This window comes from Jaculus jaculus, chromosome 7 (assembly GCF_020740685.1).
Source record: "Jaculus jaculus isolate mJacJac1 chromosome 7, mJacJac1.mat.Y.cur, whole genome shotgun sequence".
In the NCBI taxonomy this organism is placed as follows: domain Eukaryota; kingdom Metazoa; phylum Chordata; class Mammalia; order Rodentia; family Dipodidae; genus Jaculus; species Jaculus jaculus.
This window is the reverse complement of record NC_059108.1, coordinates 147,195,825-147,207,451: the sequence shown is the minus strand read 5'-3', so window position 1 is coordinate 147,207,451 and position 11,627 is coordinate 147,195,825. Positions and strand designations below refer to the sequence as shown.

Sequence of the window (11,627 nt, the reverse complement as noted above, 5' to 3'; positions counted from 1 at the left end):
AGGACCTGTGTCCCCAGGGATGTCCTGTTGTATCCCACTTGCTAAGGAAATGGGAGTTCAATGTGAACTCATTAGGGGTAAGAGTCTGGGTCTGATGTTCCTAAAATTTATAACCTTGCTTCTCTGGCTGTGATCAGAGACCCTTACTGAGAGGCCCTTAGCTTTGGTTTGCAGAAGCTGTGTTGAGCAGAGACCTGTTGGCCAGCATGGGATGTGCCGACATCCAAGCTGACATTCCCTGGACTCCAGGCGTGCTCTGACTCAGTAGCCTTTTGGCTGCTTCCTGAACTTAACCAAGCTTTTTAGGAGGTGTCATTCATGCCTAACTGGTGGTTTCAGTGAGTGGCAAATAAACCCTTACTCACTCTTGAGGGAAGCTGGCCTGGCCTGTCATTGGGGGGGGGCGGGGTGCATGTGTGTAGACAGGTGCCCCCTGCACTGCCTTGCTGGGGGGGGCTCATGGACACACTGCCCTTCTCCCATCCAGTCCTGCCCACAGCCTGTGAGTGTTCCTGCTGCTCAGGCCCAAACTCCAACTCCTGGCTTTGCAGAGGCCTCGTGCAGGGACCTAGAGACTTAGCAGAACACCAGAGCAGAGAGCCCTTGTGCCTCCCACAGCTCACATGTTGACCATGGCACAGTGCCTCCCAAGGGACCTGCCACCTGGGTCCCAGACTGAGCCCAGTACAGAGGAGGAGACACTATCACATCCAGACAACCTGAAAACTGTTAAAACTGCTGTCTTCTGCTTTATTGACAGTAAGATGTTCAAAAATGTTCTCACGATTCAATAATTACAAAGACTCAGACTTACATTAAAAAAGTAAAAACCAGAACTGCCAGCAGATGCCCCAGCACAAGGCCCAGGAGGGCAAGCGGGGGAGGCAGGTGCTGGTGTGACACGCACGGGTATGGCCGGCAGTGCCACGTCCCTCAGTGCCAACTCAGCCAAATGCGTGTCCTGAACAGCATTGCCAAGTGTGCCAATGGGAGAGGGTGGGGGAGCTGTCCGAGCTGAGGACAAGCCACCTCTGTTGCCACAGTCAATCACAAGCCTTTAATAAAGTGGAGCCACAGACCCCACCACTCAACACAGGATCTGGGGGTGGGACTGAACACTTGTGGGCATCCCCACGCCGTGGCCAGGTAGGGCTGATGTGCAGGAGTGTTGGGTGATTCTACACGATTGACGGGCTACTAACCACAGGGGCTCCATGCAAAGGGGAAGGGTAAGGACGGGGGTTCTCAGTGCCTGCTGCCGGCTCCCCGGGGCTCTGTCCTCCTCCTCAGCCCAGCAGCCATGGGCGTGCCTGCACCACGACTTTCCAGCTTGTGGCAGATGGCAGATGCTGGGGGAGCAAGCGGAAGACAGAGCAAAGCTGCCTTCACAGTAGTAGGTGAGGTGCTGGGGACACTTCCTGCCTGTGACCCAGAATGGACGAGCAGACACAGGGACAAGGGCATCACTGGTCCCGGGGCTGTCCGTGCTAGGTGGTCAGCAGGAGTACTAATGCCACGGCTAAATGAGGGAAAAGGCCACAGGCCAACCTCTGCTGTGACCTCCTGTGACCTCAGGATGACACATAATTTCCTACTGTTCTCATCGGGGCTTAGAAGTGTCAGGAATAGGGAAAGGGCTGGGTCCCGAGGCCACACTCCAGCTGACTTCTCACAGGACCTACTGAGGAAGTCAATGTGGGTGGTGCTGGCAGGGTGGTGGGTAGAGGTGTGTGGTGGTCCTTCATGTGCAAATGGACAGTGTTGCCTCAGGCTGTACAGATGAACACATCTGGTCTACTGCCGCGAATAACGTGGCATAAAACTGATCATTACAATAAAGACTTTTTTCATCTCCATATCTACAAACTGATTCTACATTTCCTTGGAAAACACTGAAGGGTCAGCTCAGTCTTGGCACTGATGTTGGGGCCACTGGGCTCCCGGGGCCTCATGGTGATGTGCTGGCAGCCTCAGGCATCACAAGTTGGCTGTTCCAGGCCTTCCAGGGGGAGCTGGCTCCGATGGGGTGAGTTGGGGCTTGGTGGGCCACTAGGGTTAGAGCTGTTCGACGGAGTTGAGTGTTTGGTGGAATCCGAGTCAGGCTGTCAATGCAAGAAAGGGTTATGTGAGAATTCAGCGCCACGGGTCTGTGGAGGTTGACAGATGGACAGGTGTGGCAGAGGCTCTTGTTCTTCTTGCTGTGAAAGTAACTCTTTATACAAGTCATTTACACAGCAAGAGTTCTTCAGGTAAGAACTCATAAACACAGTCCACCTGAATGTGGAAATGACTTACTAACTGTAATTACACGAGAGAGGCTGACACTGCCTGGAAGGAGGTAGATGACCTGAAGCCCAGTGGTCAGACATCCCATCATAATCTTGGAGAACCCACACATGGCACCGTACTTAAAGGGATAGAGCTTTCCTCAAAAACCAGCAACAAGAATGCTTTCTTTTGTTGTTGTTTTCTGAGGTAGGGTCTCACTCTGGCCCAGGCTGACCTGGAATTCACTCTGTAGTCTCAGGTTGGCCTCAAACTCTCGTGATCCTCTACCTCTACCTCCCGAGTGCTGGGGCTGAGGGCATGCGCCACCACGCCCGGCCAAGAATGCAGCTTTTACTGCTGCTGCCCAACATCACACTGGAAGTCAGGGCAATGAGGCAAGACAAAGAGAGGAAAAGTATCCAAGTTGGAAGTAAGACCATTTGCAGGTGACGACACTAGACACAGAAAACACCAAAGAATCTACACTCCACACTTAATGCCTCAAAACACCTTAAGTGCATCAGTATAGCTGTAAGAAACAAGGCCAACACACACTAAGTTGGGTTTCTATTCACCAGCAACCAATACTCTGGAAAAGAAACAATTCCTTTTACAATGGCATCAAAAATAAAATATTGGGGGAGGGGTATGCTGGAGAGATGGCTTAGCAGTTAAGGCACTTGTCTGCAAAGCCTAAGGACCCAGGTTTGATTCCCCAGAACCCAAGTAAGCCAGGTGCACAAGGTGACAAATGCATTTGGAATTTGTCTACAGTGGCTGGAGGCCCTGGTGTGCCCATGCCCATTCTCTATCTGATAGTCTCTCTCTCTCAAATAATTTTTTTTTTTTAAAAATAGTGCAGCTGAAGAGAAGGCTCAGTGGTTAAAGGTGTTCTATTTCCCAGCACCCAAAGCAAAGTGGCTCATACATCTGGAGTTCATTTGTAGTGCCAAGAAGCCCTGGCATGCCCATATTTTCTTTCTCTGCTTGCAAAAAAATAAATTAACTTAAATATGCATGCCAATAGTGGGAGCAACCAACTGCTCTCTGATTGGAGTTGAGGTCTACTCAGGAAGGAATTCATGACTGGTACAAGAAGCCTAGCCAAAAGCCTGCGGCTATAGACATACATCATAGGCCCTAGGAGGGAAACTAATACTACTGTTTGGCGAAATGGGTATGTGTGTCTAGCTAACTGTCATCTAAATATTTTTAAAGTTTATGTCCATGGCTTCGTGATCTTTCTCAACTTTGGTCAGTGAGGCTTCTTTTTGTAGTGGGTATTAAGTACTAGGGAGACTGAAATTCATCAAAATGCTATGAAAAAGTGACTGTTGAGTGAAATATGAGAAACGAATGAGACAACTCTATCACTTCCTCCAAGTCTCATGGAACATTGTCAGAGTGACAAAAAGAATGTAGGAGCCAGAGGATGGGGAAGACTGCTGTGGAACACCGTTTCCAGGACATGACATAGCCTCTGCACTCATGACTCCCGGTGGCTAGCATCACTTGCACAAGATTGGGCCCATCAACATTCTGTCATTGATGGTGGAACCTGACCCTCTTCAAGGAATTGCTGCGGAGGAAGAGAATCTCTTCAGTAGTGGAGCCATTGGTAAGTTCCCATGTTCTAGTAAATGACCTCCTGCCTAAGCTCAAGCAAACAACCCTAACTAAACTCAGGGTGTCACACACACATCAAAACAAAAGAGGGATGAAAGAAGGAGCTGGGGGGGGGGGAGAATAAGAAAAGGTAATAGGAGGGGAATATGATGAAGATATATACATGTAGGACTGGAGACATGGCTTAGCAGTTAATGTGCTTGCCTGCAAAGCCATGTTTGACTCTCCAGATCCGTACGCCAGACACACAAGGTGATGCAAGTGCAAGATCACACATGTGCACAAGGTGGTGCACACATCTAGAGCTCGAATGCAGTTGCTGGAGCACTGGTATGCCAATTTCCTCTCTCTCATAAAGGCATGTGCCACCACACACAGCAATATATAAATATATATATATGCATATAAATATATTTATGTATAAAAATTGTCAATAAAAAAAATAGGATTAACTTTAAAAAAAATAAATGGGCTGGGGAAATGGCTCAGTGGTTATAGGCACTTACTTGCAAAGCCTGCTGGCCTGGGCTTAATCCCTCAGTCACCTACATAAAAGCTGGGCAATGGTAAGAGACCCTGGAAAACACATGCGCATGCATGCACGCACGCACACACACACTTTTAATTACTAAAACAAACAAAATAGCCAGAAATAGTTAACCAAAGAGGTGAAAGTTTTGGCCATTATAAGCTGTAAAATGCTGCTAAAAAAAAAAAAAAAAATTAAAGGAGTCTTAGCAAATAAGAAGACACCTAGTGCTCATGGACTAAAAGATTTAATATTGTTAGGATGCCATTGCTCCCCAAAGTGGTCTACTGATTCAGTGTGATCCCGATGAAGTCCCAATGGCCTTTTGTAGAAATGGAAAATCTTATTTTTGAACTCATGGAAGTACAGGGATCACAAAATGGTCAAAACAGTATTAAAGGGCTAGAGAGATGGCATAGTGGTTAAGGTGCTTGCCTATAAAGCCAAAGGACCCAGGTTCAATTCCTCAGGACCCACACAAGACAGATGCACAAGGGGATGCATGCATCTGGAGTTGATTTTCAGTGGCTGGAGGCCCTCCTGAGCACCCATTCTGTCTCTCTCCTTCTGCCTATTTTTCTCTCTCAAATAAATAAAAGTGAATTATATTAAAAAAAAAAAACACAAAAAACAACAGAGCTGGGCATGGTGGCACACACCTTCAATCTTAGCACTTGGGAGGCAGAGGTAAGAGGATTGCCGTGAGTTCGAGGCCACCCTGAGTTAATCTGAGTCAGCCTGAGCCAGATTGAGACCCTACCTTGAAAAGCCAAAACAACAACAACAACAAAAAGCAACCCACAGTATTGAAAAAAGAAGGGGTTGGAGAGATGGCTTAGTAGTTAAGTCACTTGCCTGCAAAGCCTAGAGACCCAGGTTCGACTCCCCAGTACCCACATAAGCCAGAAGCACAAGGTGGCTCATGTGTCTGGAGTTTGTTTGCAGTGACTAAAGGCCCTGGTGTACCCATTCTGCTTCTTCCTCTCTTTTAAATAAATAAATGAATAAATAAAATATTAAAAAGAAACAAACAAAAACCGGGCCTGGTGGCTCAGGTCTATAATCCCAGCTACTTGGGAGATGGAGGCAGGAGGATCACAAGTTGAAGGGGGCTGCATGGTGTGCAGAATGAATTCCAAGTAGCCTAGGCCCTAAATCGTAATAAAAAGTAAGAGACGGGGCTGGAGAGATGGCTTAACGGTGAAGGCGTCTGTCTGCAAAGCCAAGGGAACCACGATCAATTTCCCAGGACCCACATAAGCCACATGCACAAGGGGGTGCATACATCTGGAGTTTGTTTGCAGTGGCTGGAAGCCCTGGTGTGCCCATTTACTCTCTCGCTCTCAAATAAATAAATAAAATGTATCTAAATAAATTAAAGATGTCTGGGGATGTTGCTCAGTTGTAGCAGAGGGCAAAAATTCCTAGTGCTGGAAGAAAAAAAAGCTGAAACACTCATACTTCTAATATTTGTCAATTCAAAACATACTACAAAACAACAGGAAGGAATTGACTGACGTAAGTGCAGACAGACCAGTGGAACTACACATCCCAGTATAATTTTCGTCTAAGGGAATATTTTCTAGGAGATGGAAATTGTTCAGTGGCTAAAGGAGCTTGCTTACAAAGCCTGACAGGCTGGGTTTGATTCCCCAGTACCCATATAAAGCCAGATACACAAAGTGGCACATACATCTGGAGTTTGTTTGCAGTGGCAAAAGGCCCTGGCATGCTCATTCTCTCCCTCTCCTTAGAAATAAATAAATCAAATATAAAACATATTTTATTTATTCATTTGTAAGGAAAGGGAGGGAGGGAAGTAAGAAAGAAAGATAAGGGAAGAAGGGAATGGACACACTAGGACTTCCAGCCATTGCAAATGAAATCCAGATGCATGCACCACTTTGTGCATATGGCTTTACGTGGGTAATAGGAAATTGAACCTGGACCAGTAGGCTTTACAAGCAAACGCTTTTAACCATTAAGTCCTCTCCACAACATGGCTAATTGATTTTTTTTGAGGTAGGGTCTCACTCTGGCCTAGACTGACCTGGAATTAACTATGTAGTCTCAGGGTGGCCTCAAACTCACCGCAATCCTCCTACCTCTGCCCCCTCCTACTTCTGCCTCCCGAGTGCTGGGATTAAAAGCCTGGTTAATTGATTTTTAACAAGGGTGCTGAAACCATCCAATGGGGTGCTGGATATTCACAGGCAAATGAATCAAGTTGGATCTGTACGTCACACCATATTATACAAAACCTAAAAGAGATCAACAGCTTAAATACAATAGCTAAAACCACAAAATTCAGATGAAAGCCCTGGACCCTGCTGCGGGTTCTTGGGTAAGACATCAAAAACACGTGAAACAGAAAAAAAAAACAACAACCATAAATTGAAATTTGCCCAATTAGAAACTTAAAACATAACCAAGAGTGTAAAATACGACCTACAGAATGGGATGTCAGGCCTGGGCTGTACTTAATGTGCCTATCATGTGCCTGGGCCCATATGGAGGTCATCAGGGAGTACAGAACAAAGCCATAATCAAGTACCACCCCATGGACAGATGGCTATCTGAAATCAGCACTACTAGGAGGTGGAGGCAAGAGGATTCTGAGTTTGGAACTACATAGCAAGACTATGGCTCCACAAATAGAAATTAAGTTGAAAAACCAGGTGGGTGTGGTGGCCTGCCTATAATCTCAGGGCTCAGGAAGCAGAGACACATCTAGGCCTGGGGCAAGCTGGCTAAGCAGACTAGCTGAAGTGGCAAGTTCTGGGTCCAAGTTTTAGTTTTAGTAAAGAAGATTGAGGAAAGCCGGGTGTGGTGGCGCACACCTTTAATCCCAGCACTTGGGAGGCAGAGGTAGGAGGATCACCGTGAGTTCAAGGCCAACCTGAGAGTCCATAGTGAATTCCAGGTCAGCCTGGGCTAGAGTGAGGCCCTACCTCAAAAAAACCAAGACTGAGGAAGACACCTGATGTCAACTTCTGGCTTTCACATGCAGATGCACATACATCCCATACCACATAAACACATGCAAAGAAAAAGCCAGGTGTGATGGTCCATACCCAGAACGTGGGAAGCTGCAGGAAGACTGAGAAGGAGTGCATGATCAGCCTGGACTAGAAAGTGAGACCCTGTCTCAAAAAGTCAAAAGTAAGTTGGATGTGGTGGCACACACCTTTAATCCCAGCACTCATGAGGCAGAGGTAGGAAGATCCATGTGAGTTTGAAGGCAGCCTGAGACTAAATAGTGAATAACAGTTCAGCCTGGGATGGGGTAACCTTGAAAAACCAAACTAAGATTAAAAAAAAAAAAAAAAACACACAAAAAAACAGTAAGAAAGATTCCCACTCAGCCCCCCAAGTCTCTGGACCACATTGCTGTGACAATGCATCTTTCCCTGCCTAACAGCTGCTTGCACCTCTCTAAGGGTCCCGCAGATGTCCACGCCCCTTCAAATGCAGGACAAGGCATACCTCTCTGTCAAAGTCCTGGTCGGGGTCGGACATGCTCCTCAGAGGCACAGTCACTCCAGGTTCTGACCCACCTATTAAGTAAGGACAGCTTTCACCTCAGGAAAAGGCTGAGAGGTAAATAAGGGAGTTGGGTCCCTGTTGCAGAGCCCACCTTCCTCCATACCTGATGAGGGCCACGAGATATAGGGCTTGCTTCTAGACAGGGGCTGCCGAGCTAGGCCCCCAGGGGCAGAGCCCTGCCTCTCTTCTTGGGTAGGAGGTGCAGCACTCTGGGGGAGAGAACACAGGTGAGTAGGAATGGGGGCCAAGTGGGGCTAGCACACTGGGATGGCACTGAGTAACGAGGCTGCGGGCCTCTGGCCAGCGTGAGGGAAGAACGGAGGCAGCTGTGCTCACCACTGTGTCTCTCACTCTCTGAGCTAAGAACCAGCAATGACAGTTCTAGCCAAAGTCAAGTCCTCTAGAAGACACGAGATGTCAAAGTCATGTTACTGTCTCGTATCCAGGAGCCAGAAACCTGCTCTGGCAGCTTGTTTTCCAAGGGGCAGTGAGGCAGAAACAGGGAGCATATCTGTGGCGTCAGCAGAGGCGCAGACAACGCTGCGATGACAGAACAGTGACAAGCTAGGAGGGACGGAGCCCACACCCCACACCTGGCCCGGCACGCACCAGAGGTAGGTCCATGAGCACCTGCATCCCGTCACCTGGGCCCATGTGAGCCACATGGTTGAAGTTGGTCGGATTGGATATCATTTTGGATCTCAATTCTGGGTCTCTGAGCATCTCTCTGTACAAAGGAAACATTTTGAGATTCAGGAACCTGTAAGCATCCTCTGTAAATGTTTTGCCAGAGTGCATGAGGCTCTAAGTTCAGTGAGCACCCCAGAGGTGTGCGTGGACCCAGGGACCTCAGCTGGATGGGCTTGTGCTCACCTCCGCTGCTGTAGCCTTTCCTCCTCAGGAACCTTGAAGACAAAGCGCCGTTTGCTCCGCGTCCGTAGCATCTGCTTCTTGCCGCAGTCGGAGGTGTCGGGCACGTTGAGGACGGCGCCTGCAGGAGAGAACAGTCATTACCGCTGTGGCTATGGCAGAGCAGCCACACATGCCACAGGTGACCAACCCACAGACAGACCAACTGGTTGAGCAGATAAGGCCTGAGTCGAAGGGCCGCCTCTTTCCTTTCCCACCTGAGAGCTTGCTCCTGAAGTAGATGAGGCGTGGGGGTTCACAGCCGAGCAGGTTAAGGCTGCCATCGGAGTTCAGAGGTCGTATCTACGTGGAAGTAGAGAGGACTGGTTGTGTGTGGCACAGGGCAATGGAGGGGGATTCTGCCCTCAGAGAGGTCACCCACATTGCCTTACCCTCCTCAGGCCAATGGTCTGCACCCATTCCATGGTGCGCACGTCAAAGACATCAACACCGTACTCGCTGTACACTGTGACGTGGGTAGGGCTGCAACCTGGTGCAGATGGAGCAAAGCAAGTTAAGCATGGGGCTCCAGCTTTGCCTGCCCGCTCCAGAGGCCACCTTGGCACTGGACAAGGTACAGGGGTGCAACACTACCCTTAGCAGGTTCCTATGTTATTAAATCCTCTCCTGCCCCCAAGCTACAAGTCACCACTACAAAGTCACACACGTACAACCATCCCTTCGGTAACCAGGAAATATTTTCAACATCACAACACTGAAGGTGATTTAGGCAGTTGCTTTCTCACTCAGCAAAAGCTTAATTTAGGCTCACCACATGAAATCCAGGGAGCTAGTGATTGCTCAGCACTGTGAGGCAAATTCCCTCTCAAGAGATCAAAGAAGCCAGGTTTCTGGGTGGGTGTTTTAAGAGCCTCACCAACCTACTGCTTGGCTCTGGGGCAAACTGGCCATGTACACACCACGGTAGTGACTTTAACTGTGTGGCAGGCCTCACTCTGGCAGTCTGTTCTAACACCTAAGTGAGGGCAATCCCTTGGGAGTGGTGTGCCTTCTCTCTCCTGTGCCTTTAAGGGACAGTGTAGGGCTGTGACTGACCTGGCACAGCGCAGACATGCTACCAGTGCCTTGTGCTTCACTGAGCACTTGGGCTGAAGGGGACTTCTCTGTAGTTAGGACACCAGTGAAGCCCGTCTGAAAGACCTTCCACAGACAGTAAGAAGTGGATATCCATTTTCCCTTGGACATGTTACTTTCATTAGCCAGGCTGTGGTTTGGGAACTCATGTGGTCCAGGGTATGTAGTAGGCAGCCCATAAAACACAAAGGAAGGGAGGCTGAGCTCTGATGCAGCTCTTCTGAATACCAAACTAAGTCATCCTTAGGCAGCACACTCTACTCACTGAAAAGGAGTTCTGAGAGCTTCTACAACACATTCCAGCTAGCCTACAGTCAGCTTTTATCTTTAGAGCATGAAGAAGAAAAAAAAATGGTCTGGGAAGTAGATAAGATACTCAAACAGGTCACTAACCTTGCCTTGGGAGTGATGTGTCACTGTAGTGCCCTCTTTTTGAGTGCTATGTGCAAAGGCTGGCCCCTAAATCAACTTTCAGACACTTCTCCACATGTGAATGTGTGTGGGGGGGGGGGAGGGGGCAGCATTCTTACTTGCCAAATATGGGGGATTTCATTTCTGACATATGGATGAATGATAAAGTTTAAACTGAGATGCTTGTTAAAAAAAATACAACGGGCTGGAAAGATGGGTTAGAGGTTAAGGGGCTTGCCTGTAAAGCCTAAGGGCCTAGGTTTGATTCCCCAGTATCCATGTAAGCCAGATGCATAAGACATGCATCTGGAGTTTGTTTGCAGCAGCTGCAGGCCCTGGCATGTCCTTTTTCTCTTTCTCTGCCTCTTTCTCTCTCTTTCCTTCTATCTCTTAAATAAGTACACAAATAAATATTTAAAATAAAAAACCACAAAACATATAAAGTTAACCTAGTGAAAAGAATATAGGCTTTGATAACAGTCTGACAGATTTGAAAGCCACAGACCCTCTCACCCTTAGTCTTCTAAAATAAGACAAGGAGGTGCCATATTCACTAATGGCTGAGGACAAATCTTTGAACAAGTCTCCATCTTCAGGGTTACTTATTTTTTGCCAGCTCTATAACTGACTTGCATGGTGCTGTGAAGAAAGAAGACCCACAGTGTGAACTGACAGGAATGCTGGACAAGCATGCTGGTTATTTGTGGCTAAGGTTATATAAACACCACAGTAAGTGACTCGAGTCCTTTCCAACTTGAAACTTAACAAAAAACTAAGGTTCTAGAAGCATGGAAGAGTTCATGGCTCGGAACTCTTCACCAGCTGCCCCAAGTGAAGAGACAAGGCAAAGGGAGACCGTGAAGAAAGGGCACTAAGGCTGTTCCTTCCTGTGGAAACTGCATCTGAGGCCTGACCCTCTAGTCTGTTGCTCCAACTGTCTTAGTGAGTGAGAGGGCACTGCAGCAGCCTCCACATTCCAGTTATCTGTTCCAACAACCCTTGGCATGTGGCCATCAAGGAGGCAGCCTACAAGTTTTTGATATCAGTAATTAAGGAGACATGCTGCTCCATTTCACATGCTGAATTCACTTTCACCAGCTGCTTGTTCCATGATGGCTGGACAGAGGACAGCAAGGCCTGAGGCCTTTAAAAGCAATCAGACAGCAGGCTGGTTAGGAGGCATCCACTGAGCCCAGACACAAGAGGTGCCCAATTAACCTGGTCCTCACAACTCTCAAAGTGA

General features: G+C 48.0%; 1 protein-coding gene across 1 annotated transcript in view; it reads right to left on the bottom strand.

The window, feature by feature from the left end:
• Positions 1-724: 724 nt before the first annotated feature.
• Positions 725-11,627, bottom strand: part of Cdc42bpb (CDC42 binding protein kinase beta) — a 133,079-nt gene continuing 122,176 nt past the window's right edge. Inside the window, exons 31-37 of the mRNA XM_004649431.2 lie at positions 9,271-9,368; positions 9,097-9,181; positions 8,843-8,960; positions 8,579-8,696; positions 8,073-8,178; positions 7,910-7,980; positions 725-2,102 (exon numbers count right to left, since the gene is read on the bottom strand). Coding sequence (XP_004649488.1) covers positions 1,971-2,102; positions 7,910-7,980; positions 8,073-8,178; positions 8,579-8,696; positions 8,843-8,960; positions 9,097-9,181; positions 9,271-9,368 — 728 coding nt within the window. The 3' untranslated portion in view covers positions 725-1,970. The remainder of the gene's footprint in view (positions 2,103-7,909; positions 7,981-8,072; positions 8,179-8,578; positions 8,697-8,842; positions 8,961-9,096; positions 9,182-9,270; positions 9,369-11,627) is intronic.